At 39.0% G+C, this 23,505-nt stretch overlaps 1 protein-coding gene across 1 annotated transcript in view; it reads left to right on the plus strand.

Annotated features, from left to right (window-relative positions):
* Positions 1–22,726, plus strand: part of Trpa1 (transient receptor potential cation channel subfamily A member 1) — a 42,789-nt gene extending 20,063 nt beyond the window's left edge. The window contains exons 13-27 of the mRNA XM_038347110.1: positions 1,170–1,284; positions 4,329–4,495; positions 6,719–6,812; positions 7,703–7,762; positions 8,698–8,796; positions 9,835–9,905; positions 10,432–10,594; positions 11,569–11,658; positions 13,543–13,712; positions 15,455–15,584; positions 16,088–16,270; positions 17,677–17,745; positions 20,092–20,202; positions 21,770–21,867; positions 22,528–22,726. Coding sequence (XP_038203038.1) covers positions 1,170–1,284; positions 4,329–4,495; positions 6,719–6,812; positions 7,703–7,762; positions 8,698–8,796; positions 9,835–9,905; positions 10,432–10,594; positions 11,569–11,658; positions 13,543–13,712; positions 15,455–15,584; positions 16,088–16,270; positions 17,677–17,745; positions 20,092–20,202; positions 21,770–21,867; positions 22,528–22,726 — 1,819 coding nt within the window. The remainder of the gene's footprint in view (positions 1–1,169; positions 1,285–4,328; positions 4,496–6,718; positions 6,813–7,702; positions 7,763–8,697; positions 8,797–9,834; positions 9,906–10,431; positions 10,595–11,568; positions 11,659–13,542; positions 13,713–15,454; positions 15,585–16,087; positions 16,271–17,676; positions 17,746–20,091; positions 20,203–21,769; positions 21,868–22,527) is intronic.
* Positions 22,727–23,505: the final 779 nt, after the last annotated feature.

The following is a 23,505-nucleotide window of genomic DNA, read 5'->3' on the forward strand; positions in this document are numbered from 1 at the left end:
CTATACATAAAAACTAAATATCTCATTTAATCTTTCAAAACATACATAATTTCTGAAGCACCAAAATGGTTTTCAATATAATTCTCAAATGCCAAATTAAGTGTATAGATTTATGACCTTGTTGTCACAGAATAAGTGGCTTTGGACCTTTGAAATATTTTTTGTATTCTATGTCATTATTCTTTCATCTTCTTGTACAAATCACAAATACAGAGCTACACTTGTGTGTTTGAGTACATGTATGTGTAGATGTGCACACATACAAATACAGAACCATCCAGGAACAAAGGTTTTTCCTTCAGTCTAATAAATGAGAGATGCAAAAAAGTGGCCATGGGCAACATTCAACCTGAACTGAACTCTCTTATACTTAAGGGGAGTTAACAAGATTAACAAAGCCAAGTTAAAAGAAGAAACAATAAACCATGTATAGTAATTGAATACCATCTTCGTAAAAAGAAAAAAAAAACCCTAGAGACGCTTCTCCAGGTACAACGAGCTATCTTCAAGCTCCCCTGAAGAGGCAGAGAGCAAGCAGGTTTTTAGGCTCATGTCCATGAGCCAGGTTCTTCATCAGTCTACTGTAACATGAATGACAGTTTTGATCTGAGTGCTTTGCCCCTCTTCCTGCTTCTAAGGGACACAGAACATCCGACCTGCAAAAGAAACACATGCAGATCCAGCTCCATAGTTACTGTTTAATTATAGTACTACTGAAATAGCAAGGTGGCTCTCATAACCTGAGCAATTATCAACCAGTAACAAAATTAACTTGTGCAATTTCCTTCCTGTACTGTAGTTTGTAAAGTATCCCCAATCTGACAAGCTTCCATTAGATTTGCGTCTTTAATTTCTGGAGAAAGGGGATAAATGCCTTTGACAACACCAAAGAATGTAGAATGGAATACTTAGAAACCACATTAACCATCTTACAAGAGTGCAATCACTGGCAACTGTAAGGACAACGCACCTATTATGGAAACTCTCCTGATACAATGTTCATGGAGACAAGACTGCTATGCATGAAGCCCCTCATAAACAAACATGAAACACTGAGTTGTTACATCTCATGCCTGGCCATCGGCTCAGGCTACAGCCAGCTTAGAGGCCTCACTTTCCACATTTGATCTGTCAGTGTGTTTGCATGTCTTTTCTTACCTCTTTAACAGTGACCACAATGGCTGGACGGCTTTGCATCACGCCTCCATGGGTGGGTACACTCAGACCATGAAGGTCATCCTTGATACTAACCTGAAGTGTACCGATCGACTAGATGAAGAAGGGGTAGGTACTAGATCTTCTGACCAAGTAAATCTTGACATGAAACAAACTTCCATGCTTGCTAGAAAGCATTCTTCATTATCCTCTTGCCATTCCTCATTCTGCTCTTAGTCTTTTGTTGAATTTTTTAAAAAAAGTCGTCTCATGGAGTGAGGAATAAGTAAAGGAGAATAGATGTAGAGAAGAGTGGGAATGTGTGTGAGTTGAAGCTTCCCCTTCATATCTACAGAGTCTGTGATTTCACCTTAAAATTTTATCTCTCCCTGGGAAGCCAGAAAAATAAAGAAAGCAGAGCCTGGTGTTCGTTCCTAAAGAGAGGCGTCTGATATAAGTTACAGCGATTTGAAAGGATTAACTTTACTGATTTTTATTGGGGTTTATTCTAGAGTTTTTTTCTTTTTCTGTTGCTATGATAAAAACATCCCGTCTACTACTGGGGCAGGGGCGGGGCACATGAGAAGAGAACTCAAAGCACCTACACATCACATCCACAACAGAGCCAGGAGAAAGGAATGTGCTTTTGCTGCTCGCTTTCTGTTCAGAAAGGTTCTTCCAGCCCACAGTGGGCAGAGTCAATTAACACTCAAGACAATGCCCACAGGCTGGTCAGATCTAGAGTGCTCCTTAATTGAGACTCTGCTCCCAGGCTAGGTTGACCCTAGTCTGTGGCAAGTTGAAAATCATCATAATCTTCCGCTTGTCAACTTGACATACAAACTTGTAAACAATAGCCTTCCTTTCCTAATATTTAAGTTCTCACGTTAATATTATATATAAAATATAATCCAATGTAAAAAGTTTCCAGTCTTTATAAAGCCAACTCTTTAAAAATTCAAAGTCTCTTTAAAAGTCCAAAATCTCTTAAGTGTGGGATTCTGTAAAAAATAAATTACATACTTAAGCATGATCAGTCCAAAGAGAAATGTGCTGGCTAGTTTTATGTATACTTGACACAAGCTAGAGCTATCTAAAAGGAGGAAAACTCAATTGAGAAAATGCCTACATCAGATAAAGCTACAGGACATTTTCTTAGTGGTTGATGGGGGAGGGCCCAGTCCATTATGGGCAGTGCTATTCCTGGGATGTTGGTCCTGGTTTCTATAAGAAAACAGTTTGAGCAAGCTTTGATGAGCAAGTCAGTAAGCAGCACTACTCTATGGCCTCTGTAACAGTTCTTGATTCCCAGTTCCTACCCTGTTTGAGTTCCTGCCCTGACATCCTTTGGTGATCAACAGTGGTATGGAACCATAAGTCAAATAAACCTTTTCTTTTCCAACCTGCATTGGTCATGGTGTTTCATCACCGCAATAGAAACCATGGAAGAAGTAGATCATGGCATCTAAGTAAACCCAAACCCCACCAGTTGGATACATAAATCTCATATCCCACTGCCCAACATTTGAGATCCAAAGGGCATCATAAACGTCTCCAGCTCTGCTGTCCACAGGACACAGTTTCTGTCCTAGGCCTGGGCCAGCCTTGCTTCATATCTGCATCTGGCCTTGGTGGATATACCACAGTATGCCTTTCTCCATGCAGCAGAGTGTTCACCTGAACCAGTGGCTTTGTGAGGACTCTCCAGGTGGATTCCAACCCTGTTACAAAGGGTCATGCCTCAACCACTCCATGATCTCCTCAATCTTTCATTTGTCCTATCTTCAGACCCCCATACCCCCATGGGCAATGTTTTCACTACCAGTTCTGCCTGCCCTCACCCCACCAGACCACAACTGTATTACTTTCCACGTACAAAACCTGAGGAAATGTTTTCCTATTTTCTCAAGATGGCTTCACTGGGTGTCTGTGACCTGTTATTAATTACAGCTGATTCTTTATCTCCAGCATGATCAGCATACAGATTCTTAGCCAAACATCACACAAATGGCCCCCATCTCTGCTATCAATAAACTCCCTCTGAATCATGATCTGGGCCTCCACTATCTGGAGGCCACTTAAGCATTCTTAACGTCCAAGTTCCCACTCAAGAATTTCCCTTTAAGCTCTGAGCACTCAATGTCTTTTCCAACCTAAAGTTCTAAAATCACCTACAATCCTCCAACAAAATAATTCAAAGCCATAAAAAAATCATGAGATCATGTTCATCACAGTGACAGCCCTATCTCTGTTAGTGCCGATTTCTGTTCTGGTTTCATTTCTGTTGCTGTGATAAAGCACGCCAACAAAACACAAAAGAGGGTGTATCAGGCTTACAGTTCCATGTTCCAGCCAATCACAGAAGGGAGTCAAGGCAGAAACTCAAAGCAGCTAGCTGTATCGCATACACGGCCAAGAATAGAGATGAGTGGATCCTGGCTTTCTGGCTCCCATATGGCTTTCTCCTGTCTTTTCTAGTTTAGGAACCTCTGCCAATGATGCCACCCACAGTGGACTGAACCCTTCTACAACAATCAACAATCAATACACACCCCCTTAGACAGGGCTATGGGCCAACCAGATCTAGACAGTTCTTCGATTGAAATGCTTTCCTAGGTTGTGTCAAGATAACAAAGCTACAGTTTTTCCTGATTTGTTTAGGGAGTGTTGAAATGTGCATTTCCTCAAGAAGTGACTGAGATAGGCCACCATGATTTCTGTTTCTATTTTTAAAAATATTTTTACATGGGAAATTGACAGATTGGCAACATTATGCTAGTTTCTGATTTCGTAATGAGTTTGTAGAACCCCAAAGTCTGGAATCTACAGTTCTAATAGGTGCTAAGTCCTCAGGGGCAAGTGCTTCTGTGTTTACTATGAGAGCCTTACTTCAGAAGCTTCTCATTTGTCCTTGGAGGATCATCTCACCACAGAAGCAACACAGAACACCATAAAATAGCACACACACCCACACACATACACAGTCTTTGGGTGATAAAGCCATTGTTTAAATCTTTTTTGTGAACATGAGGTTTAAACTGATATGCTTGTTATTAAGTAGTTAGAGCTTTGTTGATCGTTCTTTTAAGCAACCCAGCAATGAAACAAGGCAAGGACAGCCAAAGGGCTTTACCACTCTCAACCCACGTATGTGCTCTGCTTTTGTCTGAAAGAACACAGCGCTCCACTTTGCAGCACGGGAAGGCCATGCCAAGGCTGTTGCACTGCTCCTGAACTACAACGCTGAAATCCTCCTGAATAAGCAGCACGCCTCCTTTCTTCATATCGCGCTGCACAATAAGCGGAAGGAAGTAGTTCTCACAACCATCAGGAGTAAAAGGTGTGTCTTCCTGTCTCCCTTGTAACCTGTGTCCTGAGGTAACAAAGGTGTGTGTCTTCTGTCTCCCTTGTTACCCACATCCTTGTGTAGCAAAGGTGTGTGTCTTCCTGTCTCCTTGTAACTCGCATCCCCATGTAACAGAGTGCACCCTGGCCTGAGGACAAGTGAGAGGGAAGGAACAGGCTTCAGCTCTGAATCAACACATGCAAATGCCCATTGTTCAGTTATCGCTAATGATGGGAGCATTTGCTTCATCCTCAGTCTTCCTTTCTACAAACCAAACGTGACAGCCCTATACTACCTGCTTAGCCTTTTGTGAGACCCTGGGGTCCACACACAGGGAATGTTTGGCACCAAGGTCAAGCAAACTCTGGCTTGCCTTCCTGGACTTGCCCTACCAACACAAATTCCTGAACTGGTTGCTGATGAAGTCAGGTCTAGGAATAGGGAGCTTGCCCATCAGCCAGGCTACCTGAGTTTGTTCCTTAGAACACATACATAGAAGGAAAGAACTGACTTCCACAAGTCGTCCTCTAACCTAATAAGCACACAGCCAGTTCCATGGTGCATGTTCCACCAGAAAAATACAATAAACAAATACATGCAAGTAATAACACTATGAAAAGTATAATTAAGATTACTAATGGCATTTAATGAAATGTCCCTTTACAACATGTGACCTTTTATAGATATCTTTGTAAATCATTCTCTAAGGAGTTTACTCTTGTTTTTCAAATATTTATTTACTTAATGTTTTTTTCTACGGGTGTGTATATGTCCCACATGTGTACATGGTGCCTGCAGGTGTCAGGAGAGCATGTTAGTCCCTGAAACTAAACTTGTAGGTAATTGAAGGCATCATGTGGGTGCTGGAAATTAAACCGAAATCCTCTGGAAGGACAGTCAGTGATCTTGACCACAGAGCCATTGCTCTGGCACATACAAAGAGTTTGAATGATGAAGTTAGGTGGTGGTTTTTCCAGTCTTCAAACAAAAAATCTCTATGGCAGCACAAATAAATATTCAGACAACTTCTGTCACCCATTTGGGGACACAAAGAGACCAAAAATTCATATTCAAGGCAGCAGATCTAGCCTGTTTTGGAGCTTGTGGAGTCTTGAGAAACACCAGTGAGTCAAAGTGCTTAGCCATCTTTTCTGATAACAGAGCAGATAATTCCACTTGAATTTTACTCATGTGTTGATAGTAGTACCATCAAGCTCATCTTTCAGGTATTATCTTAGAGATAATGAGTTCATCTTTGCTTCTTGTTATAGATTTAATTTCTCTTTGGAATACTAAGTACCTTCCAGTCCCATCTCTTTAGATGGTTGTAAAGAAACAGACACTCTGTAATGTTATGGCAGAATCTACCCTCACTACTATATTCCAGATTTGGTATTTTTTCAAGTCAATTCAATACATCACATGTATACACATATATGAGTCAAATATGGATGCCATACAAAGTTTCTGATTCAAGTAAGTGAACATGACTTTTTCCACCTAACACAATAACCTCTGAAAATACTTTCTTAGCATGTCAGAATTGGAGGTGGGAACTAAGACAAAGACATGCCTTCTTTAAAAGACATTTAAAGAAAGAGGCAGAACAGTGATGATAGCAGCCATTCAGAACGTGGCCCACATTCCTAATCCCCATTAATGGATTAGTGTGATGTAGATGAACTGATCTGGGCTCACATGGCTCCACTGCGGTCAGTCTGTGAACATGATGCTATAGAATACAGCTGGTGTTAGGCTTCCACTACAAGTATATAATCTTCAGTTTCAACTACAAAGCAAAAGGGTGATTAATTATTGTACTTCTCTGTAGAAGGGATTCCACTTGTTTGTTTCCCGGTTGCCCAGACTCCCAAAATAACCACATAGAAACTGTATTAATTAAATCACTGCTTGGCTAATTACTTAAGCATATTGCTAGCTAGCTCTTATATCTAGAATGAACCCATCTCCATTATTTTATATTTTACAACAAGGCTCGTGGCCTCCCTGCAAGGTTTCAGTGTGTCTGTCTCTGATGGCGGCTCCATGGCTTCTCTTTGACTCTGCCTCCTTTCTTCCAGCATTCAGTTTAGTTTTCCCTGCCTAGTTAAGTTCTGCCTTGCTTATTATAGGTCCAAACAGTTTCTTTATTAATCAATGGTATTCACGGCTTACAGAGGGGAATCCCATATCACTTCTCTTCTGTTTTATTTGCAGATGGGATGAGTGTTTTCAGGTTTTCAGCCATTATTCTCCAAGCAATAGATGTCCAATCATGGAAATGGTGGAATACCTCCCAGAATGCATGAAAGTAAGCTCCCTAAAGCAAAAGTCTTTGTGGGTATGTGCTTGACACATAGTGTAAAAGGAGGGTTTGCCCTTAGGACCATAACCTTGCAGGAGCAGTTCTATCTTTGCAGTTTCTAATTTTCAAAGACTAGCAAATAGTTAATGAGGGCCTGCTTGGAAAAAATAATCCTAACAATTATTTCCTGTAATATAATAAAGTCTGGTAAATAGATTTTCTTCTTCAAATAATTCAAATTTAGAGCAGAAATACAGTGGTATTTGATAGTTGAATGAAAGCTCTTCAACCTTGCATTTGTTTCTAGCATTTATATCTAAGGTTAGGGTTAGGGTTGGGTTATAAGGATTCAGGCACCTGACTTCCTGTAGGAATCAAAAGACCTAGGACAGCCTTCTCAGACAGTAGGAATTGCTAGCTTGAACACCAGCTACTTCTGAGTGCAGAAGCCTCTCCCATGTAGCATCCCCATTTCTTCCTTTCGCATGCTCAGTTAAGTGGCAGTGGTCATATATGATTATTCTTATGGAACTGCTTTTTTTGTACTAGGAAGATATTGTTCAATATATGTGACTATTCAAACATGAAGATAACAGTTTATGGCTAGATCAACAATGAAAAACCTGTTTATAAGGCTTCTGCACCCCAGATGAACATATAACCAAAAAGACCATATTAATGACAGGAAGCAAATTCATGGTATTAACTTACTGTGGCCTTTCCTAGAGCAGCAGTGCTACTAAGAGAAAACTACTAATTCCTTGTTATTCCTGGAGAAGGTTAGTAAAGCAAAGGAAAACACGGAACCAGCTTGTATATTATTTTAGAGATGAAATAAAGTACTTTCTCGTGTGTAGTCTATTCCCCCAACATCAGCTGGGTTTTCTTTCTCAAAGGTTCTTTTAGATTTCTGCATGATACCTTCCACAGAGGACAAATCCTGTCAGGACTACCATGTAAGTTTATTTTATTATGATAATCTGAAGTGTATTTTATAAAAATTCCTTGAAATATGAAAGTGGTGCTATTGTAGTTCTACAATTTATAGCAGATGATGAGTATTGGCTTCATATTGTATTATTTATTTATGAGAGAATATTCTCTTTACATTCTGTTTCCCCCAAATATTTAGTTATTTCTAATCCCATCAGTTAGTGTTGTTTCCAATGTTTACACTTACTTGTATATTTTATGGGAAGAGTGAATATATAAGAAACTAATGTCTCACGGGGGTGGTTGACCAGTTGTCCTGGAGCTTCTTAGGCGTATGTAAAGCTATCTATAATATCTTGTTATTACTGGCTCTGACAGTGTGGCAAGCAATCAGTTTTTCCCTCAGGATTAAGAATCTAGACCACCAGATTTTGGGTGACTCAAATCATTTATATTAACAGGGAGCCTAAACCATATAATTCATTTTTTCTTATTTCTGTAAAGAAATTAAAAAAATACCTTTCCAATTTATTTATTTTTGTAAATTACATAATTAACTTGATTTTCTTTTCTCCATTTGAAATTACTACTAGTTATACCAGTTGACTTTCAGCAAATGTTTAACTTTTTATATTTGATTTATAAAGAAGTGACAGGGGACTAGACAGATGGTTCAGTGGTTAAAAGCATTGGCTGATTTTCCAGAAGACTGGGGTTCAATTCTCAGCAACTTCATTGTAGTTTACAGTCATCTGTAACTCAAGTTCTGGGGATCAAATCCCACTTCTGGAATTTGTGGACACTAAGCACGTATACACTATGCAGACATACATACAGGCTAAACACCTATACATCTAAAACAAACAAATAAATCTCAACAAACATTTTAAAAAGAAGTAGTTGAAGATCTTTACTAGACTGATTATTAGACTAATACTTAAATTTATGTCTTCCACAGATTGAATATAATTTCAAGTATCTTCAGTGCCCACTAGCATTGACCAAAAAATTAACACCTGTCCAGGATGTGAGATATGAGCCTCTTGCGATCCTCAATGTAAGTTTAGTGCTTGTATTAACTGATTTTTTTTCCCCTTGGACTCTGAATTGATTGACTGCAACATGATGGATGGAAATGGAAGTGCTCTGGGGAGACAGTTTTATAGTTCAACGTCCATACCTACCATCTTCTGTTGCCCAAGCCTGTATTTTTTCACTCTGGGCTTTTCTAGGATTCATCTGCCCTTTAAGATATCCTTTCTAGGTAAACATGTTCATCGGGCAGGAAGATCCTCCTAACTGAGGTCTCTATTGCTCACCAAAGTAGTGTGGTCTGTGTACGATGGTAATGTCAGTGTTTTCATAAATGACAGAGGATCTGGTAGGTTCTCTTGTTCCCTAGAGGTTATTAATTTTTCTTTATATAGGTCTATGATAATTAAATTATAATAATTTTGATATAGATACTAGTAGTTACAAATAACACCCCCCAAATTTATAATGTATAAATTATTTTAACTGCTTGTATGTGCCCTACTGATGAAATTCCTTCTAAAAAAGCAAGGCTGAATTTCTTCAATGACAAAATAAGGGTAAACTCTTGTCATTTTATCTATAATTTCTATTTCTGCTCTAATCCTATTTCAGATCAATAAAATTATACCATATTATTGGGACAGAGATTAAAAGGACAGACTAAATCAAGTGGCTGTACTTGTATAAAAATAGTGATTCTCTCTCTCTCTCTCTCTCTCTCTCTCTCTCTCTCTCTCTCTTGCATTTTTTGAGACAGGGTTTCTATGTATAACCTTGGCTGTCCTGAAACTTTCTCTGTAGGTCAGACTGGCCTCAATTTCACAGAGATCCACTTGCCTCTGCCTCCCAAGTGCTGGGATTAAAAGCATGAGCTACCACTGTCTGGTGTATTTTTAGTTCCTGTGAAAGTTTGAACTTCTCAGAATTTTTTAAACAAGCAAATGTTGCACTCACGGTACCATAATAACATTATAAATATAAAAACAAAACAAAGCAGAAGGCCCAGCTCATCCTCAGTTATTTAACACCACTGTGTTTTTATTGCTCTTTCCTTGTTCAGGTCATGGTACAGCATAACCGCATAGAGCTCCTCAACCACCCTGTGTGTAAGGAGTATTTACTCATGAAATGGTGGGTACCAGCACTTCTGCTTAAGACGTTGTTACCCTTGACTCGACCCAAAGCCTTCTCAATCATTTTATTGTAGTTGTATTTTGTTGTTTTAGATATTATTATATTTTAGAATTTAAGAAGAATGAGCATTGAAGATAATTTTTGTCATTAAAAATTATTGTTTATCTTCAACTCTAATACACTTTGAATGTACGATTTTTAATGTGAGACAAATCACCCTCTGGGTCATGAAGTTTAGTGAGCAGTGAGACAGTAGGGTCATAGTACAAAAAGGCTCAATTTGCAGCTAAGACAAACGGATGAAAGACTCTTGTATTTTATGAGCTAGTGAGACATTGTCATGTGCTCAGCAACCGAGATTCTATCTCTGAAAATGAGGAACGTAAATTAGAAGAGCTTTTGGTTGTAAAATACAATGAATTTATAAAATAGATGTCTGAAATAGATCGTTACTATTTTCCATAAATATCTGTAAATATTTTTATTTGAGATGACTCAGTTATGACTTATTCATTTTTTGTAGGTGTGCCTATGGATTCAGAGCCCATATGATGAACCTAGGATCTTATTGTCTTGGTCTCATACCTATGACCTTTCTTGTTGTCAAAATAAAGCCTGGAATGGCCTTCAACTCCACTGGAATAATCAACGAAACTAGTAATCATTTGGAAACAGTAGACACTCTGGTATTTCAAAACTTCAGCATTTTAAAATTAAGGATTGTAAAAATGTGTTTTTCTTTAGAAATAACAAGTCTAAGATAAAGCTGACATATCAGGACATCAGTTATTATGAATAGAACTTATTTGTGGTCTAAATTTCTTCTAAAATATTTTTTGAGTTGAGAAAAAATATTAACAAATGATCAGTAGAGGAATTTGCAAATGGATTGGTATCTAACTAAAATGTTAAATGTGAGAATTTTAAACTTTTCCACAATAACATAAATTTGTCTGTGTGGAGAATGCAAGAAAACGGAAATAGGAAGAGCTAGCTCATGAGTCCAAGCTTTTAATGAAAAAAAATGGGAAAATGTTGGAAATAGTGGTGGTGATGATGTAATGATATGAATTATTTAATGATAGAAATTATATTTCTATAGTGTAAAGAAGTATTTAAAGTGTAGATTTTTTAAAGTGACAAATTAGGAGAGGCAGTGAGATGGATCAGTGGGTAAAAGCACTTTTTGTCAAGTCTGATGACCTGAGCTCAATACCTAGGACCCAAATAATAGGAAAAGAGAACCCACTTCTTCAAATTGTCCCCTGATGTCTACCTTCATCCTATGAGATGGGTCCATGCATGCATGTGTCACACATGCACACTAAATAAAGTCACAAATATATGCAATAAAACTATAAATCAATAAATTTTATGATGAGTACTTTACCACATTTTAAAAAAATATGTAGATTTGCAGATCTGTGTCCCTTTATAATTCACTTGACAATCTTTGAACATGCAATATTGGGGATGTTAAAAACGAGTATATTACCTCTACTAAATGAGACAAGGATTGGCATGATGAGAATTTTCAGTTTAATACAATTGTGGGCAATGCATACAAATGAAGCAAATATAAAATAAAATTTAATAGTGGAAAATTATGGTGCAAATAAATTTTGTCTGCTCAAACTCCTCATAATACTTTCTGTTTCAGAATTCATTTCCAATAAAAATATGTATGATTCTAGTGTTTTTATCAAGTTTATTTGGATATTGCAAAGAAGTGGTCCAAATCTTCCAACAGGTACATAATTCAGTTTGTATTTCTAAGCTCTAATTATTTTAATATAGAGAATTAACTAGTAAACAATTATTTAAATGGCATTTGGCATATTTAATTCACAGTGTGACTCGTGTAGAAACTTCAAACTATAGAAATAACATAATTGTTGGTAAGGTCAATCTGCTTTTTGATACACATGAGAGAGTTGCCCCACCATTCAGCCACCAGGTGGGGTCTGTCTGTCCAGTGCAATCATTATAAATGACTTCACTGTGTTTGTTCTTGTATTATTTAAGGGATTTTGCTTATAGTCAATTTTAATTGTAACACTATAAATCCAATTTAAAAATTGAAATATAAGCATTTTTAAAGAACTTCTCCAGACCCCATTTCAAACAGGTCTGTCTTTGAATCACTGCCATAAGAAGATCTTTTTTCTTTTTATTGAAAACCAAATTGCTATAAAATTTGGAGCCCTTTTTTGAGCTGGAGTTCTTCCTCTGGCTGAATCTGGTCTTGAACTCATGGTCTGCCTGCCATCACCTCTGAAATCCTGCAGTTATCTGAATGTGCCAGATTCATGACTTGAAAATTATTCATGGCATTTTTTTTTTACTTTATTCTTATTTTAAGGTAATGAGACAGGTTAGGTGTTTCGCTTAGATATACGAATTACATAAAGTACCCAAAGATCTTTTCTTTAATTGGCAAATGATAGTCTGTATTTTTTAAAGGTTTATTTATTAATTACATACACAGCATCTGCCTGCACATCTCCCTGAAGGCCAGAAGAGGACACCAGATCTTTTTATAGATAGCTGTGAGCCACAATGTGGTTGCTGGGACTTGAACTCTGGAAGAACAGTCAGTGCTCTTAATCCCTGAGCCATCTCTCAGCCCTGAGACTCTGTATTTCTAAGTATATAGTTTTAAATTCTCATTTACGGATTTTGTATATTTTTGAATATTTTATAAATATCTCTTTTATAGCAGCACATTTTAAATTATTTTCTTTGTTATATAATGTAAGTTCATAGATATCTGTATTAAAGACTAATGGCATTAATACAAATTTGCATTCACTTCCTACAATGCATCACAGATACTGTCCTGTGCATGTGTATTCTTTTGGTCAGTGAATTGTCACACTCCCGAGAGTTAACCTGCATTGTTGTTTTACCTTAAATGACTTAGGGCTTCTCATCTTCTCTCATCTTACTAACTTTACATTGCAATTGATAGTTTAAAAACTATAACATTACACACATCCTCTGTTAGAGTTGATCTCCCTCTTTCTGGTTTATGTTTCAATGGTCTACAGTATGGAGCATTTAATGTCCAGAACAATCCACCAAGCACCCCATTGTGCTTCGGCTTTGTTCTTTCACTTTCAGCTCATGTCTCAAATTTCTTTATCACTGGACTTACTCACAATGCCTGACCAGAAATGTGTGCCCTAAGAGGCAGAAAGATCTCAGGAATTATGAGACCAATCTGCAGTTCTTTAGAAGTTCCCTGAAGCTGGGAGGTGGTGACACATGCCTTTAGTCCAGCACTTTAGAGGAAGATGCAGGAGGATCTCTTCCAGGACAGCCAAGGCTACCCAGAGAAACCCTGTTTTGAAAGAAAAGAACAACAACAACAGTAAAAAGACCAAAAAAAAAAAAAGTTCCCTTAGGAGGGAATATGCCATGCAACACAGACAGGGCAAATAAACAAAAGACTGTAACATTTTCTTAGTTATTAGCTGCCCACGGGACTAGGACAGCCAGTGCCTCAGCTGTCTCTAGCACTGACTATAAGTCACTCCAGAATGACAGATGTGACACTGTCTTTAAAGCATAGATAACAACCCAACGACCCCAGGTTTCCCCATGTGGTAATTCTCCATCCTTCTCTAAGCAGAAAAGGAACTACTTCCTGGATTACAACAATGCTCTGGAGTGGGTCATCTACACAACCAGTATCATCTTTGTGCTACCCTTGTTTCTCAACATCCCAGCCTATATGCAGTGGGAATGTGGAGCAATAGCAATATTCTTCTACTGGATGAACTTCCTGTTATATCTTCAAAGGTAAGACCAGTTTGGATGATTTTTATATTCTCTAAACCTTTAATATCAAAGAAAGACTATTAGAAGTGATGTGAATTTGAAACTTGCTTCTCCCTGTTTCTAGTTGTTTAAATGTGAGGATTTTAATATCTTAATCCTGAAGGGTTTAAGAGCCAAGTGTGCAGACTGAGGCTTTAGCTCCTCAATTTGGGACCATTAATTATTTTCGGTGCACATCAGTGTGTAGAGGGAGCGGTTCTGCATATGCAACCACGTGGTATGTAGTGAGCAATATTCCAAATGTCTCCCCACTAGACACCAGCTGCAGATCGCCATCCTCAGTGTAGCAACCGAAGGCATCCAGACATGGCCACAGCCCCTGAGTGCCAAGTCTGCCTTCATCAGCAAGCCTGTATCAAACACGGACAGAAACCAAAATGAAAGTATTAGTTACTCTTGTTTCATCTGACATTTGGTAAAATTTACTTTGGGTTAAGATACTCAAATTAACTGAATGAAAGTAATTTAAAAACAGGGAATAAAATAATCTAATTTTTAAAATGTAGTAAGTGATTCAAGAGAGCGAAAGTAGCCAAATTCTTATCCTAACAGTTGCTGGTGTTGAGTTAAGCATCTTTTTTTACACGTGTTTATGATAACAAGAAGTGAATGGCACTATCTGCATTGCATCAAAGAAGAAACTTAAGCACCGAGTATGGGAAATTTACCAAAGTTCAGCTAGTAAGTTGAGAAATAGTTTGGACCGAAGTATTGGGTCTCCAGGGATATGCTTACTCTACTTTGTGTACATCTATGCAAATAGTGCAGCCATGCTGACTGAGGTGTGGGCCCTTGGAGAGAAGGGATATGGTTTGGGGAAAGAACAGTGACCCAGAAGGAACACAGATTCAAATCAGCCACTATCGGTGATCTCATCACATTTCTGGTCCTCTTTGGGAACATAGCTAAATTTCCTTTCAGATTTTCCAAAAAGCGTATGCTTTGATTCTGGTATAAATTAAGTAGTGGGATTTTGTTACATGCTATGATTCCTTCATCTGAGAACTTTTGACAAAGGACGAATGCAAGCTCGTAGCCAGATGTTGCACTGTGTGTCAATCATTTCATAGTATAGTATGCTAGGGATGGGTTGTAAGGGTGGATGAGTGTAAATGTGTACATTGTGCCCTGTCGTGGGGACTTCTGAAAATGTGATCTTCTGTAATTGATCTCTATTTGATCCATCACAGGATTTCTGTCCCTAATGCCTTTATTAAACAACTGACACAATTTTCTTTTATTTGCTTTGTGATGGTTTCTGTTTATTACTTAGAGAAAACTGCATCACCTTGGTCAAGTTGTAAAACGATGAAAGATGGCAAATATTATATTAATAAGAGAGAAACACTCTGCCCAGAGCTGCACAGAGAAACTCTGTCTCAAAAAAGAAATGAAAGGAGAAAAAGAAAGAACGGAGAGAGGAAGGGAGGGAAGGAGGGAAGAAGGGAGGAAAGAAGGAAGGAAGGAAAACGAATAAAAGAAAATCAGAAGAGGAGGAGGAGGAGGAAGAAGCAGTCCAATAGTCAGTTTGAAAAGAAGATTTGGTTACTTGTAGATTTGCATTTATTTATTTATACCAAAATGCCTGGCTTTAGCGATTTCATCTATCAAACCTCCTATCTGACTTACTCCACAATAAATACTGAATGAAGTGCCCTTTGATACCAGAGTGATCAACTGCTTTCGTCCTTTTGCTTTTCTAGGTTTGAGAACTGTGGAATTTTCATTGTTATGTTGGAGGTGATTTTTAAAACTCTGTTGAGATCGACGGGAGTGTTCATCTTTCTCCTATTGGCTTTTGGCCTCAGCTTTTATGTCCTCCTGAGTTTCCAAGTGAGATATTTACATCTCTAGTTGACTTCACTACTAGTAATATTGGAAATAGATATTTACACTTAAATCCTAATGGCTTAGTAAATTAATAACTGTATTTGAATAGTTAATGTTAAGTTGGGAGTGTAGCCCTCAGACCCTGACATTTATCCCAGCCAACCTGGCCTGGTTTGATTTGACCTAATTGGATTTCTTGCACTGGCAGAACTGCCCTTTTCTTATTATTTTTACTTAACAGTTTATATCTTATATATCTTTATTGAAAAAAATATAATTTTATCAGATTTTTCTCTGGTTAAGAAATTTATATTCAAGCACTAAAATGTGTTTTGTATTTACTTTTGTTGATTGTAGTTAATAATACTTTTCATGACTGTATCTTAAGAGCTACATGTGTGAATTTTAAAATATTCTTAGTATAGTTCTTATCACTTGGTCATCAGGAAACCCTTTTTCATGATAGGAGGTTTTCATTTCCTGTTTCCTTTCCTTCTTTTTTTCAGGACGCCTTCAGCACTCCGTTGCTTTCCTTAATCCAGACGTTCAGTATGATGCTGGGTGACATCAACTATCGAGATGCCTTCCTAGAACCATTCTTAAGGAAGGAATTGGCATATCCAGTCCTGACCTTTGGGCAACTTATTGCCTTCACAATGTTTGTCCCGATTGTCCTCATGAATTTACTAGTAAGTGGCACCTCATCGCTCATGCTGTCAGTTACTTGGAACATTTTACAGTACTGTCTTAGTTAGGGCTTCTGTTGCTGTGAAGAGACACGCTGACCAAGGCAACTCTTATACAGAAAACATTAAATTGAGGGGGCTCGCTTACAGTTTCAGAGGTTCGGTCCATTATGATGATGACGGGGAGCATGACATCATGCCGGCAGACACGGTGCTGGAGTTGAGAAGGCTACATTTTCCAAGCAACAGGGAGTCAACTGACTGTCACACTGAGGGAAGCTTGAGAAAAAGAGACCTCAAGGCTCACTCCACAGTGGCACACCCCTTAATAGTGCCACTTCCTTTAAGGGCCATTTTTTCCCCAAACCACCACAAATACTAAGGATTCTTAACCTCTTTAACACTTTTTTTCTGGGGCGGGGGGATGTATTAGTCAGCTTTGTGTCACAAGAAACATCAGAAGGCAGCAAAGTTAGTAAGATAAGGCTTAATGCCTCCTGGTTCCCATGGTCCAAAGGCATTGTGTCCAGATCGTGGAAAGTTTCTTAGTTTCTGGCTCCCAGCCCGTGGAGCCAGAAAGTCTTCTTGACTACCACAGCTCCCTCCACTTGGCCTGCATCTTCACGGCCCTGGCTCTGTCACAGCAGTCGCTGGAGGAGCCTACTATCTCATTTCTCTGCCAAGTGATCCCTACGCATTGTCACTAAAGAGATAACTAACCCAAAGCTGATCATTTCATTTTAAAGGTGGGCCTGTTACGTTTGTTTTCATGACTCCTTAGAAGCCTTAATCCAGACCAGTCCCATCTGTTCTGTATGCTTCGTTCCTACCATCTTGATCTCACCCAACTCCCATCTTCCCCAAGACTGTTCCATTTTTCCTTCATGCCTCCAGAACTCGTGCATAGGCTTTTTTTTTTTTTTCATCCTAGAAAACCCTCCCACCACAAGCTAACTCTTTCTAATCTTTCAAAGTTCAGTCCAAGTGCCAGGGCTTTGGGGCGGACTTCCTTAACCAATGGTTCCATCCCCATCACTTTAGTCTGAAATGGATGCTGCCTCCTTATCTTATGCCACTGTTCCACTTTGGCAGAGATCTTGACACGGTGTGAAAAAGACATGAGGGAACTCGGTATGACCTTCAACCTTCATGCCCGCTATTGCTTGAGAATACATAGACAACACTGTGTGCAACACTGAATCTGCTAACGCCATCATTTTAGACTTCCTGACCCCAGAAATGTAAAGAGAAAATTCACATTGTTTATATTATATGATTTGGCCCGTTGTGTCTAGTTGCTTATATACCATTTAGTCAATGGTATTTAGTTATTGAAGCTTGAGTGGAAAGTAAGACTTGACTAATTGTGTTGTTTGTTGTGCTATGTCTGATCTTTTGTCTTACTATAGATAGGTTTGGCAGTTGGGGACATTGCTGAGGTCCAGAAGCATGCAGCATTGAAGAGGATTGCTATGCAGGTATTATCATTATTAAACATGTATTGAAACCAACACTCTCGTGATTCCTTGTATATAAGAATAGCTGATTTTCTAAGAGCACTGTCACTTAATGTGGCTATTTCTCAACATGGAGAATTGCTGCCTGTGCCTGTTTGTGTGTTCTCTGTTACTCTTGTTATAATCAATAGATCAGAAAAATCACCCTGGAATAATCTACTCAAAAAAAATAGAGAAATTGTTTGACAACTTGTATCAGGTTAAGGTATGATAAATTGAAGAAACCAGATTGATTACATGCCAAACCAAAACCAACACTGGTTTGAGGGTGTGTGTGTGAATGTATCTGTATACATGTATGTGTGTTTATGTCTCTATATGTGTGCATACAGGTGTGTATGTATAGGTGTTTGTATGTGTGTATCTATATATATGTATGTATGAGCATATGTGTGTATGAATGTGTGCAGTGTGCATGTGTGGATGCATGTCTGGATGTGTATGTGTGTATGTATGTGTGTAGGTATGTGTGTAGGTGTAGGTGTGGTGTATGTGTGTGTGTATGTGTGAAGGTGTGCAGTGTGCATGCATGGATGTATGTAGGTGTGTATGTATGTGTGTAGGTGTGTGTATGTGCACATGTGAAGGTATGTATGTGTAGGTGTGAGTATTCCGCCAGGCTGATCTTGAACTCTCCTTGTCACTGACTTTGGCCTTGAACTTATGATCCTGTTGGCCTAGCCTCTTGAGTGCTGGGCTGATAGGCCTGAGTGCCACCATAATCCAGTATGAGGAATTCTTTCCTACTGCAGTCCAAATGTTCAGCTCAGAGGTTCTCCTGCTAGTTTGCCATGTGACCACACAGTCCATACACATGTTTTATGTTGAAGTTCTAACTAGATTTATGAAGCCTTGTTTGAGTTCTCTGTATTATTTTGTTAGGCATTTTAATATAAAGTTCTTCAGAGTCAAAAGACTTGTGGATGGGTCTTTGGCTACTAAATCTTGAGGTAGTTTAATGTTCTTAGTGTCATTGTCTTTAAATTTCATCTGTGAATGGCACCGTGGATGCTTCAGGAATACTTAATGATCAGTTGAATATATGCAACTAGAAACTTATAATTATACTATAATTATCCCCAAAACACATATAATTAAGTACTCATGGTCACGGTGTGATTCCACCCACCATTGACTTATTTCTGTCTTGGCTCCGTGTTGTTCTGCAAACTGGTCTTACAGGTGGTGAAAACCAAGTGAAATATCTTCCTATCATCATATATGCTGCTGGCATCAGGACTCCCCCCTTTCCCTTTTCTCAGAATGCAAGCTGACTCCAGTGTTTGAACAGTCTCAAGGCCAAAGAGGCCTGGGGAGAGATAGTGTTCCTCTTTAAAGGAGCTTCTCTCCTGCCAGCGTGTCTGCACTGCCTAGAGGAATGGGTGACTGAAGGCTGAAAGGTTTCAGTAGACAATGAGGTGGGCAGTGGGTAATGATGACCTGGAGACATAGCTCTATGGTAAAGGCTTTGGCTAGCATTTCAAGACAGGGGGCTTGATCCTCAGCAAATTATCATAAAAATCAAAACAAAGATTTAACCAGCATTGTAAGCAAAGCACAATACAGATGTTTTGAAACAGAAACGACTTTACAGTCTGTGGAGGGTGAAGTAAATCACAATAGTAAATGGTAAGCCACATAGTCAGTGCGTCCTCCTTGGGGCACACTTCATTTGAGACACTTTGCTCAGGAATGTCTTTATAGTCGGCTATTTCTAAAAGTCATTGAAATCCTAGGTATTGAAAAGCAGTGTGGTCTTAGATTAGAATGTGAGTACCGCTATGCAGTTATCACAACCACTGTTTCCAAAGAGACACCAAGCCCCTTCTGTGTGTTTTTCCTTCTATATTATCAGATACAGAGAGCTTTACTCACAACATATACTGAATATAACTTGTTTTTGGATACATTATTACCTTTTGTTTTGTTTTGTACATTTCATACTATTCGCACTTCCCAGCAGTGCTGAACTCTTGGCACTGTAACCCCCTAAGAGTACAGACTCTGCCACCCTCCTTGTATCTCCAATGTGGATTACAGCCCCAAAACACTAACCACCCACTTGCTGACATTATGTTCTTCAACCATTTCTTCTACTTTGCTTGAAGATTGCTTTCTGGCCTCATGGAGGGTGAGGCAAGGGAGGGACAACTAGGTGCCTGAGCTATGGAAGGTGGCGGGTGAAGGAAGCCAGCTCAGTCACTGTGTATGAATCAGGACACAGGAACTCATTTTTATTCTGCTCTTGAGGTGATAGTTTTAGATACTAATTAGCAGGTCTGTCAATAAACCCAATGTGCATTTTAGGTGGAACTTCATACCAACTTGGAGAAGAAGCTGCCACTGTGGTTCCTACGGAAAGTAGACCAGCAGTACACTGTCGTGTATCCGAACAGACCTCGGCATGGCAGGATGCTAGTAAGTACTCCTAAGGAAAAGCATACCAAGAGATCTCAAGGAGGCTTTGGATCTACTCTGCCTGTGGGAAAGACGTGCTTCTGTTTTTGCAAGTGCATTAAACCTATCAAAGAACCAGGATGTCGGGAGGGAGACATATGATCATACACAGCATCATATCCCCGTGAGCTCAGGCAGACACATGGAGAGCTGGACCCTTTTTGTAGCTGTCTAGCAGGGTAGGCGTTCCTCATCTGCTTTTCCTAATCACTTGCCACATACACTTATGTGTACATTTATGTCCAGATGTGTGTGTGTGTGTGTAAATGCAAATACGGAATGCAAAATAGAGAATACACATGACAGTGTCTACTTTAGAAGACATGAAAAATAATTAAAGGCCAAGCCAGGTCAGTGCACTGTAGGAGAGAAGAGCCATACTAAAAGTCACAAGCTCCAGACCCCAACTCTTCCACGCCCAGACTCCTTTTCCTGAGTTCTTTGTAGGTGAATTTTACCTCAGTTTAGGCTTTGACTACACGCTATCCCCTAAGCTTGTACATTTCCATCACCATCTCTACCCAGAATCTCCAGTAACTCGTCTCTCTAGCTGAGAGCTTACTTTTAAGATCCAGGTCCCCATGTTCAACTGACTACTTATTGTTTCCACTGTCTGTCTTACATTTAAATTTTTAAATTTAAATTTTAAATTTAGCACACTCAAAGGCAAACTTCACTTTCACCGTGTTTCACCCTCTCTTCCCCACAGTGAGAAGGTTCCAGTGTTTTCCCAATGTGCATTTCTGCAATTCATGTCCATGCAATTCGTCAGCCTGTGCGGGCCAGCCACCCTGGTTATACAGCATCCCATTACCGCTTCTTCTCCCTCTGGCCCGCTCTGTTTCTATACAGAGTTCACTTGAGTTCCTCTGTGTCCTGGACCCCTAGAATTATCTCATTCTTGGACATTTCACATCCACTCTCAACCTTCTCCAGTCAACTATGATATAAAGGGTTGAGCTGGGGTACAGCGCTAGGTTAAAGAGCTTCCTCATCGTCTGCAAGGCCCTGTGTTCCGTCCCTGATACCAGGAAGAAAGAGGGAACTAAGTTAAAAATTATGAAAGTTAAAACGTCTGTATGTGAAATATTGTTCAGTAGTTGAGTTGTGACGACTAATGAGTCAGAGCATTTTCAAAGAATAAACACCTTGTATATGGAAGAGTACTGCACATAGTGCAGAATGGGCACTTGTATATGGAAGAGTACTGCACATAGTGCAGAATGGGCACTTTGCACAGGTATTTGTAAAATGGTACAATGAATCCCTTTCTTAGCAGCCCCTATTCCCGCTTCCACTTATGCCTTCTATATCGTTTGCATTTTAAAATCTTTCTCTTATAGATAACTTCACTGTAACTTTTGGCCTGATGGTTTCCCAGGTAGACCAGGAGTTTTGTGAGGCCATGGTGGTAGCCTAGGAAAATTCATTCTGCTGAGCTTGACTTGGGGACTGAATTTTTGTGCATGCTCATGAAATAGTTCTAAATTTAATTCACCTTTAGTAACTATTATGTTTTTACCCACAGCGATTTTTTCATTACTTTCTTAGTACACAAGAAACACGGCAAGAAGCACCAAACACTGACATGTGTTTGGAAATAGAAATATTGAAGCAGAAATACAGGTTTGTATTTCTCCATCTACCTTCATATGAGAAATCAGATTCAGTTACATTGTGATACTGGTATTTATTTTGTATATGAAATTAAGCTTTATTGAGGGACATTGCTCATGCAGTGAAAATCAAGAGACATTTTGTAGGGTTGAATTTACTTGTGACAATTCACCAGCCAGTTTGCCCTCCAAGAATAAATAGGTGAGAATTAAATGCTGATTTCCTTACTACTGGGTTAATTATCATTAACTGTATTCTTCATGAGCCATCTCAGTTCATATAAAAGAAGCATAAAAAGACTGGGAGGATCCCTTGAATAGCTACCTATTGGACAGAAGTTATGCAAGAGGGCTCTACAGTTTATCTGAGTTTAGATTTCCAATCAACTATTTAGTAACTATGTCCATAGGAAGACGGCTTAACCTTTCTATGCAGGTTTCATATCTGTAACTGGAAACAATAGCTAGAAACAATAGCTAGTCACAAAAAAGACTGGAACTTAGGGAAACTCACTCCAGCTTCAGGAATGTGCTGGCAACTATGAGGCTACAAGCCGAGCACAGGTACTTGATATAGAACATTTCTAGTCCCTAGTCCTTGCTGCGGTCAAGGACTAAACGAGGGTGGGGAGATTGAAAATAAGCTCATGACACACATGTGCTCTTACAGACTGAAGGACCTCACTTCTCTCTTGGAAAAGCAGCATGAACTCATCAAACTCATCATCCAGAAGATGGAAATCATCTCAGAGACAGAGGACGAAGATAACCATTGCTCTTTCCAGGACAAGTTCAAAAAGGAGCGGCTAGAACAAATGCAGAGCAAATGGAATTTTGTGTTGAATGCAGTTAAGAGCAAACCACACTAAATATTATTAGATATTAAATATTATAAATATATTAGTCCTAAGTGTTACTCAGCCAGGCCTTTAGTGGAATGCCTAATGGGAGTGGGGACTGCTTGACTTACTTCAGTGAATTTCAGTTTGGAAGTGCAAAGAAACAGGAGTTCGGCAGATGCCACTGCATGGGAAACTGTAGTTCCTCCAAATTATGTCTCTATATGCTCATACTTTCTATCAACCACTCTGTATTGGGAATATCCTTTCTGAACTGTTCAAGTTGGACTTTAATGAAGGGCAATCTCCTCTGACTGAGTTTGACTCATTTGAAAGCAAAGTCGTTAGAATACGCATTATGAAGGACAAGAATAAATGAAACTATTAAGCCAGGACACAAATGTCAATATTAGATTCCTATTCATTATTTATTGATATAATGTAATCATGTAACTATAGTTTATATATATGGTGATATAGCATAACTATATAACATGAGATGTCTATAGTTACAAGTATTAGATTCAAATTTCTACCATGTAAAGCCTTTGTGTGTTAGAACCTGTGGTGGGACCCTGTATAATCTCTGTCCCAATGTAAAGCCTTTGTATGTTAGAACCTGGGGCGGGATCCTTTAATCTTTGTCCCAATGTAAAGCCTTCGTGTGTTAGAACCTGGGGTGGGACCCTGTAATCTCTGTCCCAATAGTCCCACTCTTCATCTTCTTCCCATTAGCATCACTTTGAGACACTTAACTGAAGTCCTAATCAGTAAATGATGATACATGAGAATGTGACAGTAGCTGTGTG

The sequence above is a fragment of the Arvicola amphibius genome, chromosome 11 (assembly GCF_903992535.2).
Source record: "Arvicola amphibius chromosome 11, mArvAmp1.2, whole genome shotgun sequence".
Lineage (NCBI taxonomy): Eukaryota > Metazoa > Chordata > Mammalia > Rodentia > Cricetidae > Arvicola > Arvicola amphibius.